Source organism: Schistocerca nitens, chromosome 5 (genome assembly GCF_023898315.1).
Source record: "Schistocerca nitens isolate TAMUIC-IGC-003100 chromosome 5, iqSchNite1.1, whole genome shotgun sequence".
Classification (NCBI taxonomy): domain Eukaryota; kingdom Metazoa; phylum Arthropoda; class Insecta; order Orthoptera; family Acrididae; genus Schistocerca; species Schistocerca nitens.
In genome coordinates this window covers 519,429,247-519,445,624 of record NC_064618.1, presented here as the reverse complement: position 1 = coordinate 519,445,624, position 16,378 = coordinate 519,429,247, and the positions used below count along the sequence as shown (strand labels likewise).

Below are 16,378 nucleotides of genomic sequence, written 5' to 3'. Positions count from 1 at the left end.
CACACACACACACACACACACACACACACTTACACACACACACACACACACACACACCTGCCACAAAAATGTAACACTTTATTCAAGTAAAAGTACAATGGTAAAATGTTATATTCTCTTTGAGTGAGATACTGGTAAAAGTGACAGTAAAATTTGCACAGATTAGACCTACTACCTCAGTCCCAGATTATAGTGGAGCAGCACAACAGTGCAGAGTGTAGCTGCATGTCAGGCAGTTGCCAGAGCACTACTTCACTCCCGGGTACGGCGAGGCAGGGAGTGGTGCGGCAGCCAGCAGGTTCGCTTGACTGCATGGACAGCAAACGCACAAGCCAGCCGAGCTGCAGTATTTATGAAACCATTATAAAGAAACTACTTGGTGAAAAAAATTCAATTCTAATGCATCTCAAAGTTTTACTCATCAACTTTATGATGAACTGCTTGTTGTTTTGTTAATGGTCATAGTTATTATAATATTTTAAAATTAAGTAACCTACTGCAAGAATTTCGAAAAGTTTGCATTGAAAAATATTATAATTGATGTTGGGAGACATGGGAAGGAAAGGAAAGATGATAGATTTTATTCTTCTGGTGTATTTTACTCAATGCAAGAAGGGGATATCAATATACCTCAAGACCATCCACTACTAAATACATCAATTGGATTGCCTTTTGCATTCATTGGAGATTAGGCATATCCATTGTTGAGGCATTTTTTCAAGTATTAACAGTCAGTGTGTTTTAGATCCACGAAAAGAATATTTCAACAAATGCATTTCCAGACCATGATGGTTAATAGAACGTGCTTTTGGAATAATGAGCACTAGGTGGAGCAAATTTTGGAAGCCAATAGAAACTTCAGCACAATTTGCTGAAAACATTGTGAAATTTACATGTTCTTCACAATGCTCATTGACCTACAAGGTTCCTTGAGTGTTAAGCAGAATACAGTAGATATAAAGCATTGTGTGCAAGGCATTTATCACACAGGATGAAACTCTAATAGATCTTCAACTGAAGCTGTCCAAATGAGATGGTTTTGAAAATAAAACACGATTTTCTGATGTTTCTCAGCTATGCTACTTCAACTTTATTACTGCCTCTCATTTTAGGACAGTGAAAGAAATGAGAGATTAATGAAATGCATTCTGTACTTATAGTCTGTAATTCTGCTGTCACATCATCACATAACTTGCCCAAAATGAATCAGTAGTGATGATAGTTGTCTTGGTGGTCCCACAAAGGGTGCCAAGTAAAGACAGGTGCTATCAAAGCTTTTGCTGATATCATTTTCTCAACAGTGCAACAAAGGAAACTTGAGCACCTGCAACAGTTCTGACATTACTACCCACAGCGAAAGCCGAATTCTGCTGGCATTGCCCGACCACAGCCGGAGTCGCTCGAATGCTCTGGTCACTGCTCCCAGAAACAGGCTTGTTTGATTTGCTCAGTGCTACTCTGCTCTGTGCTGCTCCACGTGCAGTACCACTATAATCACTTGCACTGACATGCGCTGGTTTGTTTTGTGATCGCTGCTGTGCTCGCCGTGCCACATTGCTCCACTCATGCCACACAGCTCCGCTATAACTGCAGCCTAAGGGGAGCACAAAGGCCTCTTGTAATCAAATTATTTTATTGGTCATAAGAGGACATATTACATCAGCTATTTTGAAACTATCTGAGAGGTCAAACATTATGAGAAGATATGTGAGAGGTACTGATTGAAGTGAAGCAGTGAGGGCACACTGGGAGCCGTGCCTGAATAGCTGTCAGTAACAAAAAAATTACCCACAAAAGGCAAAGCACAGGGTAGGAATCCTGATCTATCACACAGTTTTAATATATCATGATGTTTCAAAACAATGCTCATACTGCTGCAGAGTGAAAGATTATTCAGAATTTAACTTTGACAGTAACTTAGACTTTCCATGATAATGAAGGCACACCTTTTGTAGAGATGAAACTGGATTTGTACTTGTAAAGACACATCTATATGCCGAAGTATTTGACAACAATATGAAATGGATAGATACTTAGATAGATACTCACTACATAGAGGAAGCACTGAGTGGCAGGCAGGCACATGGAAATAAGATTGCTGGATCTAGCAGTGTTTTTTCAGTGAGCCTGCCTGCCACTCAGTGCCTCCTCTATGCAGTGAGTAGCATTCTACTGCTTTTATTCCATCCCAGAATGTCTATTATTTTAGTATTTGGCAATTTAGATGAGTGAGTCGACAAATTCAGGAAAGATTTTTCTTCTTAAATGACTTCTGTTTATGTGTCTCTTTGAGTTCTTCAAGTACAAAGTGTACAGAATTAATTTTTCTGTCCATGCATTTGAATAGCTAACATAAAGGTATCTTTGATTTTTCCCAACTAAAAAATTAGCTAACTCAACTGTGTTCATTTGGAGATCTCAATAACAAACTCCCTTACCAGATAGTGAGTTCACTAAGGAGTAGATGTTTAGAGGCAGCATTCTGCACTATTGATTTTAACTATACTATCAGCTTTCATTATTCGAAAAAAATATCCAAGCTGTACCCAAAGTCAAGGATGTGTTCCAAGTCTGACACTTTTCTCATGGAAATTGTTCAAATGGCTCTAAGCACTATGGGACTTAACGTCTGAGGTCATCAGTCCCCTAGACTTATAACTATTTAAACCTAACTAACCTAAGGATATCACACACATCCGTGCCTGGGGCAGGATTCGAACCTTCGACTGTAGCAGCAGTGCGGTTCCAGACTGAAGCGCCTAGAACCGCTCGGCCACAACGGCCGGCAGAAATTGTTCTATTCTTCACTTAAAGAGCTGTCTATGAAGATGTTATCATTAAATTCAATAAGTAATAAGTATGGATTACACATAAAAATGAAGATATGAGGCAGTAAGGCTTTACCTAGTACGAAGGATGAGTCTCTTTAGTTTCTTGTGATTTTTTCTGTTATTGGTGTCTCAGGTTTCTTATTTGAAACTTCGTTTGCTATAAATGATGTAATAAATTATACAGGCTGGCCAAAATAAAAGTAACCTGGAAAATGTTCATAAAGTAACGCAAAACAAGTTACCCTAGTCAACGAAAACAAAAACTGTTCTTTAGGAAGATACTTGAAAGGACTACCATTGCTGTTGAAATATCATTCAGCTTTCTTGTCTGGAACTGGTGTGTGCACTCACAGGACATGAGATTTGCACAACAAACTTTATAGCAGCAAGAACAGCTAAATGGTTCAAAATAAAGTATTGTACTTAGCTTTTGTCACATCGGTCTCCTCCAAGTTGAAAATGCATTACCTTTTCTTCCAATAGGTAACCTGTACTGCTGGGAGAGTTTAGCCATAATCTACTGTCTAGCAGCAAAAAGGACACAAAGAATAGTGTGGGTAGCTCAGCATGAGAGTAATAATTAGACAGGGGAAGACAAATAAAGTAGCATCTGGCCGCAGCTGCCCACCGATATTAATTCACAATGCAGACTGGCAGAGCAGACAACTGTGGTGATGTGTCTTTGGTAGAGGAAGTAACTGGGTCACCGAAAGTATGTCAGAACTAGTCCCTAAATGGCAAGGGTGTGATACAATCTCTCTAACTGCCCATATATTGAAACAACTAACACCAAAGCCAGGTGGATAAGTTTCGCAGCTTTTCACTATGGATTTCTTTTATGTACACTCTTCAGTGCAGTCACCAAGTAGTGTAATGTAACCCAGTATGAATTATGGAAGACAATTGCTCCATAGTGCTCTTACGTGGTGTAGGAACATAGTGTGATGACATGGTGGCATGTAGTCAGTATCAGACTGAATGGGTTAGGTGTTAATCCTATTAATTATATATGATAGAAAGTAACTCTGCCAATCCCTCTGGATCACAGAAACAACCCTTTGACTGTCTGATAGCAAATGGGAGTGTACATTGTGTAGGTGGTGGTGTAGTGTGGGTTGGCCGGTAGGGTGGTAACATTTGACTCCGATATACTCAGTTAGGACGAAGAAGATAAATGCATAGTTTCTTTAGGCTAATGGTAAGCTGTTGGAACTTCTTTAATTCACATAGTACTGGATATAAAATTGGTTGTTGGTCCTCAGCACCTTGTTAATGTATAAAACAGTGTAATGGAAAATGTCTTTCAACATGGCTGAGAAGAGGCACATACCAACATAGTAAAGAAGTTCACTCATGTACGGACTGGTTTAAATACTTAGGCTTACTAAGTGTGGTACTAAGTTATGTGAGCATGCAGCAGGAATACGGGTGGTACAGCAGCAGGAAATTCCCACTACATGGAAGTTAAGTGGAGCTGGCATTATCTGGCCATGAAGGCACAGAAATTGCCCGTAGTATGGAGGAGGAAGGGGAGATTAGTGTTTAATGTTCCATCGACAATGAGGTCATTAGAAACAGGGCACAAGCTTGGATTGGGAAAGGACAGCGAAGGAAATTGGCTGTGCCCTTTCACAGGAACCATCCTGAAATTTACCTTAAGCAATTTAGGGAAATCACAGAAAACCTAAATCTGGATGGCCAGATATGGGTTTTAACCTTCATCATCCCAAATGCGAGTCCAGTGTGTTACTCACTGCGCCACCTCACTTGGTCCATAGTAAGGAAACACCTAAAGTCTTCAGTAGGGGGGGTGACTATATGGCAGTACATCAAAATCACAAGAAATGGTTATTCAATTCATACAAAATAATAACATAGTGAATATCACATGTCCTGAAATAATTTAATTGAATAGATAAAAAAATCTACTCACCAAGCAATGACATGAGAACACACATATAAAGAAAAGGTATTTAAATTTGCAAGCTTTTGGAATCAGTGGCTCCTTCTTCTTGCTGAAGGGTTGAAAGGAAAGGAAGAAGGGTGAAGGAAAAAGACTGGTGAGGTTTAGGAAATGGGGAGAGTTTGGAAAAGCTGCCAAGCTGATGGGATGAGAAGGAAAGACTGATTACCAGATGGGATTTGAAAAGCTGAGAGCTTAAAGGTGGAAGCTGTGGTATTATGCAAGACAGAGATTACTGCCAAAACATTGTGCAGGAGTTAATAAGAGTGGAAAAGTAAGTGCATTGTACATGATGGAGGGCAGGGGATAGAGAGGTCAGAAAACGAAAGATATAGGAACTAATAGGGAGTGAAGAAAGGAATAGTTACTATGAAGAAATTCTGAAACCAAAGAAACTACTGTAAATTAAGGTAACATTGAGGACACAAACCAAGGACATCCTGTAATGCCAGTTCCCACTAACGAAGTTCTTTGGCACTGGTGTCTGGAACAAGAATTCAGATAGCATGTGTGGTGTCATGCTGTACTGCACTCTCTGCAACAGGCTGTCATGTTTTGCCAGTGTACGTTCTCTGCCTATGCCAATTCATCATAAGTGATAACTTTGTGGTAGTCATGCTGATGTAAAAGGCTGAACAGTATTTACATAACAGCTGGTATATGACGTGTCATTCACAGATGGTTGTCCCTTTGGTATTGCTTGTTTACCAGTTATACATGTTACAGTTGTTACCTTTAAATGTTGTGAATATTTATTCACTGTTCAGCTTTCATTGCACTGAATGTAACAGTTATTCCTACATTATTATTATTATTAAGAGTAGTTTTACAGTCATGATGATGCTGTAAGAATAACTGTTACATTCAGTGGAATGATAGCTGGATAGGGACTGCATATTTCCAAAGTTATGATACCATTAATTCCTTTATTATTATTTATTAGATGTTTTTTTCTCTTGCAAGGAGTAATTAAAGCAATGCACCTGCTTCATTATTTTCAGAAGCAGTATCAAACGTTTCGTCTTCATGAACATCGTGTGTATGAATGGCTGCCTCATTTATCCTCTCAAGAATTTATTCACATTTTATCCAATATCTCATCTTGGCAGATCAAGGGAACTAGCAGCACTAAAGGTAAAAACATGATGTACATCTTCTTGTCATTATCAATGTAGGCTTCACCAAGTATCACTTTCTGGAGTTATACTGTCAATTATCATTCACAAGTTGTCCATTAACAAAGACTGTATATCTGTTACCTTCTACAGACATACACAGCCTTATAACCCCTTGCCGCTTAGATTATATTATAATACAACATGAACTAGTGTACCTTCTCTGTAGATGCCCATCTGTGTGGTAGTGTTTCGCAGATTTTACACAGTTAGAGAGGGTGCAGTCCAACTCCCGTTAGAAAGGAGGTTTCTACTTGGTTTCATATCTGAAGTGTTTTAATTTTTTAAACATAGCAGAACATGATGGTCACTGTTCTACCCCATCCTAGTTTTCTAGGACCTTAGTCTCAGCACTCACTTTCTGCAGTCAATAACACACAGTTCCAAACCAACTGATCTTAATCTGTGTTGTTGCAATGAGCTTTATCTCTACTGGACAACAGCTGATTTCCATTTACATAAATTACATGAAGTTGTCTGTCCACCAATCCGGCTGGCTTCCCCCTACCCTTTCCCTATATATGTACAAGCAGTTTAGTTACCAAATCTGAGTGAACCTGAGGATGCCATCCATTTGTGTGCAAAATTGTGGCTCAAACACAACTACCACAAATAGCAGCACTGAAACTGAGCTTCAGATATACACAGCTTGGTGAATGTTTTAATAAAATATAAAGATGGGCCTTTATACAACTTCAACAACATGAATTTTTTTTATTGAGTGACTGAGCTAAGGTCGAATCAATTACTTCTTCAATACATTACTAAAGTGATTTCAAGGGGGTACATTTGTATTTTAAAATGTCTGTAATGATTATAGATGTCAGACCTGGTGATCTAGAGATCAATCATGTGCCAGGAAACTGAAAGGCCATGAGATCAAACCCCAGTTGAACTACAGGGTATTTCAGTCCGATTTTAACCTCTCATGATGTGAAGATATGCCAGAAATGACATGAGGTCCAGATTCCATGTTAAACTATAGGTCCCCTTTCCCTAGTAGGATTATTGGAGAAAGTCAGGGACATCCAAGTTGTGAAAACAGCATCCATTTGAAAGACTTTCATCAAGCCGCCGAACCACACAAGATTATTATTATAGATCTATAGAGGTCAAATGTGTCTGAGATGCTGACTGAGTATGAAACTTGTGGTAAGGTGTGTTCAGTGATAGCAGGTGAAGACCAGACCACACCAGACGGGATCAGTAAATAAGAAAAGGACTGACTAAAAGATCCATGGAGCTCATGAGCTAGAAATGCCATCCAACTCTTTCAGTACCTTGAGCAATCTGTTTTTACAATCGTAGGTCAGTATCAGTTGTACGTCTAAATGTCTGGTGCTCGTTGACAATTTTTCAGCTTCTCGTTGCCAACAAAATGTGTTTATATCCTACAAAGAAAGTCAAGGTCGTATAATGTGGACCAACAATAATTAGAAGAAATTAATCTTGTCCAGTGACTCTTAGCTGACTTACTGCCAATAGCAGATTTGATATTGGTGTGTCTTGCACTTTCTTGGAGTCCCATTTGCGTTGCCCTCTAAGGATAACTTATGGCCAAGAACTAAGTGGATCTTGAAGATAAATAGCTGAATTTTATGGTACAAATTCACTAACACAGGACATTATGTTCCATTATTGGAATGCTCTAATACAATCCAGATCTGACATTTGTTTATGCACAGCCAGCACACAGAACGCCCTTTCATAATGAATGTTGCAAATTCTCTCATATTTTTGCACATACTTCTTGTCACGTAAGTGAAAATTTGACATTCTGCAGTGTGTTTTTGAAAATATCTTGTTTTATTTGAAGTTTCATTATGTACGACTTACTCTAAGCATTTTGTTTACATACATTTGGCTGACATTAGTGAACTTGCATTAATACAGGGTTTAGCAGATTCTCATCACTTTACGTATTCTTGTAATCACTTGATATATTCTTGTGTTGAACAAATATAGCACATCACAGAATACTCACCTTTTTTTTAACACACTCAGAGCTTTTTTTTTGTGTATGGTAATTAATTCTTTCGATCACAAGTGAAAACTGTGAGAGAAGGCATAAGTGAGTGGCACGTTTCATTGTTAGGGTTTAGTAGATGGTTTCACTGGGGTGAGTGCAGTGGCAAGGCCACTGGAGAACTCACAGAGGCCCTCTGTTGGAGCTGCAAGATTTGCACTAGAGGCAATTTGACAGAGAAGCAGAAAAGGAAGATCTATGCCTTTAAGAAGAAAGAGGCTAGTGAGGAAGAATGCAGGCTATCAGGTGGCTGGTGGTTGGGAACTAGCAGTTAGTAGTAGTTGAAGGGGAGGAGCACATAGTCTCACAGTTTTATAGGTTCCAGCTACCATATTCCATAAAGGAAGTCATTTTTGTACATATACTGTGCTTTTATTTTGAAATCATTTTATTTCACCATTTAGTGGTTAGTTAACTTCCCTAATTGGACATTATCAAGCTAAATCACCATAGAAATTCTTATGCTTACAGCATTATTATGGTTCACACAGTATTGTGGAGAAAAAGCAACACATGATGGGGTCCCTATAAGAGTTTTGTGCAACCATAGCAGGAATAAGCACAGCTATCACAGGTGTGAAGTTTCTGTGTAAAATGAAGAAAGTGTAGCTCTTATGCGGGTTTTGTCACTGTAGCAGCATACATACCATATTAAGATATGTTAGCACAACTGCTGAAGTTAAGTTACACGTGACATGGTAAATATCTTAAAATAAGATACTTGCCAATGAATGAATGAACAGCTTATACAGGGAAATGGCTTATTGTCCATGAACATAAATATGTGTTCTAATTCTGAATACAATAAAAGACATGGCTGTGATAAACCAACAGCTATTTATTAGGTCATGATGTGACAGCATATACAGATAGTGACATGTACAAGACTACTGGCTGGAGCTGGAGCACAGCTATATGAAGACCATTTGCCCACAAGGGGCTGCTGGCTTTCATCTGTAGGTGGCTGTGTCACCATCCACAGTCAGTGGCCCTTGGTGGAGGCCTGGAGCAGCTCCATGACACTCTGATGGTTGACACATCGGTAGTATCTGAAACAGACGTCCTGGGCATGAACAGTTCCAGGTCCACATGAACCAGTGAGTAGGGGTGGAAGTGCCGCAAGTGTGGTCATGTTTGTCTTCCTACCCCTTCCAGAGAGCACGTGGATGACTACAGCACCCCATAAGTAGGAGTAATGTCAACATTGGACTGGCAGTGGGTGCTGTGAGCTGGGGAGCTGCAGGGTCCAGAGTTAATGTAGGCAGCGCCGGCAGGTGGGCGATAGGTGCTGGCATCAGTGTAAGTGGCACCGGTGCCAGTGTAGGCAGTGGATGGGTCTGTGTATGAGGCACCTGCGTCAGTGTGGGAGATGCCTGTAGGTGTGCTGATGAAGCCCTGGCTGACCACCCTCTCTGCCCCAGAAGCCCCCATCCCTGCGAGAAGTGGCACTGCAAGGGCATTGAGAGGTCAAGCCGCATAACCCTTGTGTGGCTGGGCCACTGGTGGAGCAGCCTGAGACCATTTCAGGAGGGTTGGTGTGCACAGGCTGGGTGGCATGCTGCCCACAGCAAATGATGTTGCTGGTGGAAGAAGAGTCATTGCGGCAGTCTGCAAGGAGGCATTAGTGCCCTCCTAAGTTCACAGCTGATTGTAGTGGCATGCTACAAGGTGCTAGTCAGTATACACAATGAACACATGATGCATTTGCTGGCTGTGGGTGATGCCTGGAATCCACCAAGTGTGTCATTCAAAACCTTGAGCCCAGACTGGAGATCCAGGCACAAACCATGATGATGTTGATGCTGGTGCAGTACACCTGTCTGGCAGCAGGGGATGGAGCAGTGTTTGTGGCTGTCAGCTGTGCAGGAGTTTGGCTGGACTCTTGTCTCTGATTTGTCTTTCTTTAAGAACTGAGAAAGAATGTAAGGGCCTTGCTACCAGTAATTCTGTGACATATTAGGGCATTTGCATTTAGGAAATCTGCACAAGGCATTCTGCCTTCACATTGGATTGTGGATGACATGGAGGCACTGTGATGAGGTGGATACCACTGTGGAGCAAAAATAATTGAAGGATTGAGCCAAAAATTGAGGACTATTGTTCAAAACCACCATACAAGATAGGCCTTTGATGGAAAAAATAACTAACACCTCCTTGACCATCACATCTGCTGTGATAGATGGACAACAATCAGCATAAGGAAAGTTGGAAAAGGCATCAACAATCAATAACCAAAAAATGTCCAGCAAAGTTAATATGGATTCTTTTCCAAGAAAGTGTGGGTGCTGGTCCAATGTTAGAAACAGTGCAGGTGCCACCAGTTGACTGGAACACTGATGGCAGATGGCAGCCAGCTGCTCCACTTCACAATGAACACCAGGCCAGAGCCCATGCTGATGTGGCAACTTTGTAGTGTGAGAGGCTTCCCAATAACCTTGCTGTAACAAGCTGAAACAAATCTTCACACCGTTTCTAGAATCACAACATGGGAAGTACTCCTTTTCACTGACGATAGAAAATGTAGAAATTCCACAACAGGTCAGATGCCTGGCCTGGCAGATGGTCAGGCTGCCTTTGTCGTATTGTGCTCACAGCTTGTTTAACATCTGGGTCTGCAACTACTATTTGTGCAGTCCTGGAGCTGATAATGGGGAAACCATCAATAGTCTGTCTTACTTCTGTATCAAGTTGAAAACACAACTGTTCTTCGAGATCAAACAATGGCACAGGGCACATGGGCAGCCAAGGCAATGCATTCACATTTGCATGCTGTGATGTAGGGTGGAAATGTATATTGTAGTTGCATCTTGACAAAAACAAGGTGCATTGTTGAAGTCAATCAGCAGCTTTGTCAGGTAAAGCAGCTACAGGGTAAAACAAGAAAACTAAAGGTTTATGATCTGTTGTGACTAAGTGGAATTTTGTACTCTATAGAAGACATGACATTTTATGGCATAAACAAGACAAGGGCTTCTTTTTAAACTTGCAAATAGAGCTGCTGAGCTGTGGTGAGCATTCTGGGTGCAAAAGCAATAGGGTGCTCAGAGCCATTTGCATGGTGGTGGCAGAACTGCCCCCACCCCACACTGTTATTTGTCTGTGGCCAAGATTAAATGTTTATGAGGGTGGAAGGCTGCAAGGCACTGCACAGAGTGTAAATTGTTTTTAAGCTGCACAAATGCATTCTCACAGGCTGATGACCACTCGAAAAAAACATTTTTATGAAGCAACTGGTGCAGAGTGTGAGACTGGTTGCACCCAAAATAAACTTTTGCTATTATGCTACCTGTAATTCCTACACATTGGGCAGATGAGCTAAAGGAATAATAGCAGCAATATGCCATTTCAGGGGTCAAACGCCCTCTTTGCAAAGCTTATGACCGAGATACACAATAGAGGGTTGAACAAATTGTGACTTTATAAGATCACACTTAAGGGCTATGGTTTGTAAAACAGTAAATAGAGAACAGAGGTTACATAAGTGTTGTTCTGTCATATTTGCTGTTACTACAATATCGTCAAGATTGTTGATGCGGCAAGGAACCTCCTCTGTGAGTTGCTCCAAAAAGTGTTGGAAAATAGTCAGGGCAATAACTGCCCCAAACATTAAACATTGATTCTGATAAAGACCAAAAGGTGTGTTCATGATAAGCTATTGTTTGAATGTGTCATCTAATGGAATCTGCAGGTAGGCCTCAGCTCAGTTAGTTCTGGAAAATAATTGGCCTTTACCAGTTTGCAAGTAATTCTCTAGACGATATGTGTCAATAAAGGACTGTGCACTGATGGCAACTTTAAAGCCTACACAAAGCCAGAGCTGACCTAATACATTTTTGACAATCACCAGTGGCATAACCCACTCACTTGTTGAAATTGGGCAAACAACAATGAGTGATGTTGAGCAATCCAATTGAGACATAGCTTGTTCACATAAGGATACAGGTACAAGCCACATCTGAAAAAAAAAAAAACAGTTAAACCAAAGGTTTAAGCTTGATATGTGATGTGAAGTTGTTCGCACACCCTAAGCCCTCAGAAAACAAACCTGAAAATTCAGAACATGATGCATCTAGGTCTTGATAGAGAGCCTGATCTGTTACAGATGTACAGTGTCAGTAATGGAAAATTCAGAAGCAATGAAAACATCTAACCTTTGGCAAGGAGATAGTTAACAACCAAATATGTGACAGCTGGACTAAAGTTTTGTAAGCTGTGACAGCTGTAAATTAACAAAGAACAGGAATACGCTGTTTATTGTAACTTACCAGATGGCATTTGGTGGGAGCAAATGCTGGGGAGCCCAGCCATGTGTATGTTTGAGAGTTCAGGAGGGAATCAGCTGCTCTGGTGTCCACTGGCAGTGACAGTTTTTTGTTCAGCACATACACTTTAATAAAGAGCCTAGTCTGACCTGCAGACAATGATGAAATAGAATGACTGTCCACATCCACTTGTTCTGGGGAAGGCTGAACAACAGCCCACGCAATGTGGACGGCGTTGTGACACTTGTCACAAGGTAGGCCTGGCAGCTCTCTCATGTTGCACAAAGCAAGAAGGTCATGATGGAAGTGCTGCATAGTGTCCTGGTTGTTGTTGCCGACAGGGTGGTTTCCTGGTTTACACACAATCGACCTCCTCTTGCTCAGCAAGCCTGTTGCTATGCACCAATGTAGTTCACTATCAAGGATGGCGATGTCCCCCCATGTTTCAGTTTGCTGGTCTGCAGTGTGGGAGAATCAAAAGACTGATTAGTATTTAAAACTTCATCCAAGGATGGATCCTCACACTGAAAATTATAGACAGATTATTCAGTTATAGACAGATTATTGCATCTCTAACCATGTAGAAGGCATAGGATTCCTTGGAGATGTTAGGAATAAAGTGACACTTGTGGCTCAAGCCCTACAGCTCCACCATCCAATCCCAATAAGACTGGTGTGGCTAATGCTGCAGTGGCAAAGTTCTATGCAAGTGACAAGGACATGAGTGTGCTTGCAGTGATAAGAAGACAACAAACTAAACACTTCCTCAAAAGAGAGGAAGGCTAGTTCCCGTAAAGTGGCAAATTGACACAACTGATACGTGTAAGGAGGAATCCATGATAAAAACAGAGCTTTACACATTGTCTGGCTCATCACCCTAAATGCAACAAAGTGCTAGCAGAGCTGTTTTTCACAAGCATCCCAATCTTCAGCAGAGTTGGCATACTGTGGAAATGACAGCATGTTTACCAGTGCTGGTGGGGCTGGAACAGTCAATGTAGCCACAGATTTTTCCAAGGCAGCCTTAGTAAGTTGCTGCTGGTGGAGAAGAGATTGAAGTACCATCTCCATACAGAGGTTATATGAAAAATCAGTCACTGAATTTCTACTCATCAACAATTGTGTTCTAACTCTGAACACAATAAAGGACACAGATGTGGGAAACTAGCAACTATTTATCAGGCCACAGCATGACAGCATAAACATAAGTAGTACAATACAGTTTAGTGACATGTGCAACACACCCAGACAGAGCTGGTGACTGGCAGTATACAGAGGATTTGCCTACCAGGGGCTGCTGGCTTTTGGCTGCAGGCAATTGAGGCCCCGACCATGGTCAACAGAGTGGCCTCTGGTGGGGGCCTGGAGCAGTCGAACAATGCACTGCTCAGACGTGTGACACACATTGTGGTAGTAGTGGCAGAGGTGTAGCAATGTGTGGATTACCACAAGAAGGTCATTGCTAATGTAAGGAAGAAGACAATATTGCTGCTAGGTAGTAGTCATACCAAAGGCGTAGGCCCTCAGTTACAAGAGAATTTAGAATCAGCGTATCAGGTTACCCGCATTTTAAAGGTAAATTCAGGAGTTAATCAGATGGTGGAGGAATTAGGACATTTATGTGAGAGTTAAAAGATGATAAGGAAGTATTAATGGGTGGAGCAGTGATCAGCTTGGATGGGACAGTGACAAGGGCAGGGCATTTGATATAAGTGATGGTATGAACAAGATAATGTTCTTAACTATCAGCATAACTGTATGCATTGTCAAGCTGTTACGGCACCCTAATTGGTCTTGTCTTGGCAGTGCTCTCATGGTAAATGAATGTGGAACTGGAAATGAGACTGATGGCTGCTAATTAAGAGCACATTGCATTGGTGTCCACTGGAACTCAGAAGGTTTGGGATGGTAAGGTTGGAGCTAAGTACTATGAGTATATACACTGATCAGTCAGAATGATATGATCACCTACCTAATAGCTGGTATGTCCACCTCTGACATGGATAACAGCGGCAACACATTGTGGCATGGAAGCAATGAGGCCTTGGTAGGTCACTGGAGGGAGTTGGCACCACGTCTGCACATTCAAGTCACGTTATTTCCTTAAATTCTAGGGAGAGTGTCGATGAGCTCTGATGCCGTGTTAAATCGCATCCCAAGTGTGTTTCAATGGGTTCAGATCTGGCGAGCTGGGGAGCCAGCACATCAATTGGAACTTGCCACTGTGTTCCTCAAAACATTCAATCACACTCCAGGGCTTGTGGCATGACACATTATTTTGTTGAAATATGCCACTGCCATTGGAAAACATGATAGTCATGAAGGGGTGTATGTGGTCTGCAATCAGTGTACGATACTCTTTGGCCATCGTGGTGCCTTGTATGAACTCCACTGGACCCATGGATGCCCACGTAATTGTTCCTCAGAGCATAATGGAGCCACCACCAGCTTTTCTTTCTATTGCGGTGCAGGTGTCAAGGAGCTAGTCCCCTGGAAGATGATGGATTTGCATCCTCCCATCCGCATGATGAATAAGGCATCGGGATTCTTCAGACCATGCAATGCTCTGCCACTGTGCCAATGTCCATTGCTGATCGTCATGTGCCCATTTCAGTCATAGATGCCGATGTTGTGGTGTTAACATTGGCACATGCATTGGTTGTCAGCTGTGGAGGCCCATTGTTAGGGGCATTCGGTGCACTGTGTCTTTGGATACACTTGTACTCTGTTCAGCATTAAAGTCTGGTGATAGTTCCACCACAGTTTGCTGCATGTCCTGTTTCACCAGTCTGCCCAGCCTATGATGTACGACACCTGTTATTAACGGGATGGCTGCCCAACCCCACAATAACAGGACGTGATTTCACCTCGGTTTTGCCATGTGGTGAAAACACTCACCACAGCAGTCCTCAAATACTTGAAAAGTCATCAGTTTTCAGAATGCTTGTGCCAAATCTCTTGGACGTCACAGTCTGCTTTTGGTCAAACTTGGATAGATTGCACACCTTCCCCATTCTGCACATGGGCAGCACGCTCACTGATACTACATGCATCATGCACATGTGTGAGTGACTAGCAGTTATTCCTCGTCAGGTGGCAATGCTATGACGTGGATGGGTTTGTAGGTTAGTGGTGGTCACGTTCTGGCTGATCAGTGTAGAATCGGGATGGTATCGTGCATGGTCAAATTGCTGTTACCATTGGAAGGAGAACTATAGTGGCAGTCATGAAAATAAGGCTTCAAGTTCATCTTGCCTTGTTACAGCATTGCCAGGACAAAAAAATGAAAACTAATGTTACTAGAAATTCTAGAGGAAAATAATTTTTTACTTCAACTTGTGGTGGTAACAGAATCACTAACATAATTGGACAGAAAAAAATAAATTATGAACATTCTCAAAGTTTTCAGATGCATATGCTCCATCCTGGAAACATAAAAATATTCTGAGATAAAGAATAAAATATTATAAGAGCTGTGAAACTGTGCTGACTGCATAGCAAAAAATGTAGTCACTGATGAATTTTTGTTCTGTAGGACTGTGAAGAAACTTCTCATGAGAAAGTCACTACAAAATTACTTTTGGTAACATTTCAAACATCATTATTCTATCGTATCACATACAGAGGCAAATTACTTCCATGTCGTCGTAGGTCGTCGCCAAGAGTTTTGTTCAGACAGCTTGCTTTAATATGACTGAGAATTTTCCCTACTTCCTGAAAATATTTTACTGGCTGCTAATACATATCCTTTGTCATTGCATCCATCACTCAAAATGCCAATATACACTACGCAAAAGTAATTGTAGTTATTTTGAAGCCAATATTTTCACTGAAGTCGAGCAAAATATTTGTTTGAAAAGTTTTGTGAAACCCAAGTTTTATCTAAATTTACTGTAAGCCTGTTATTCTCAGTATGCAATACATGTTTGGTTCACAAAAACCTCATTCTTACTACTGCAATGTCCCTGTCTTGTGTTACAAATTTCATCCATCATAACAGTTTCTGAATTAAAAACCAAGTGGGCTGAGAAGATAGTGCATTGAAATGACTGGCCAGGATAATCAATTTTTTTTACAGACATTACCCTGTATTTCTCTAGCCATCAGATACTATCCTCTGT

General features: G+C 41.1%; 1 protein-coding gene across 6 annotated transcripts in view; it reads left to right on the top strand.

The window, feature by feature from the left end:
- Positions 1-16,378, top strand: part of LOC126260180 (laminin subunit gamma-1-like) — a 389,608-nt gene that overhangs the window by 198,686 nt on the left and 174,544 nt on the right. For all 6 annotated transcript variants that reach the window (XM_049957448.1, XM_049957449.1, XM_049957447.1 and 3 more), the window contains one exon: positions 5,796-5,928. In XM_049957448.1, the coding sequence (XP_049813405.1) occupies positions 5,796-5,928 (133 nt within the window). The remainder of the gene's footprint in view (positions 1-5,795; positions 5,929-16,378) is intronic.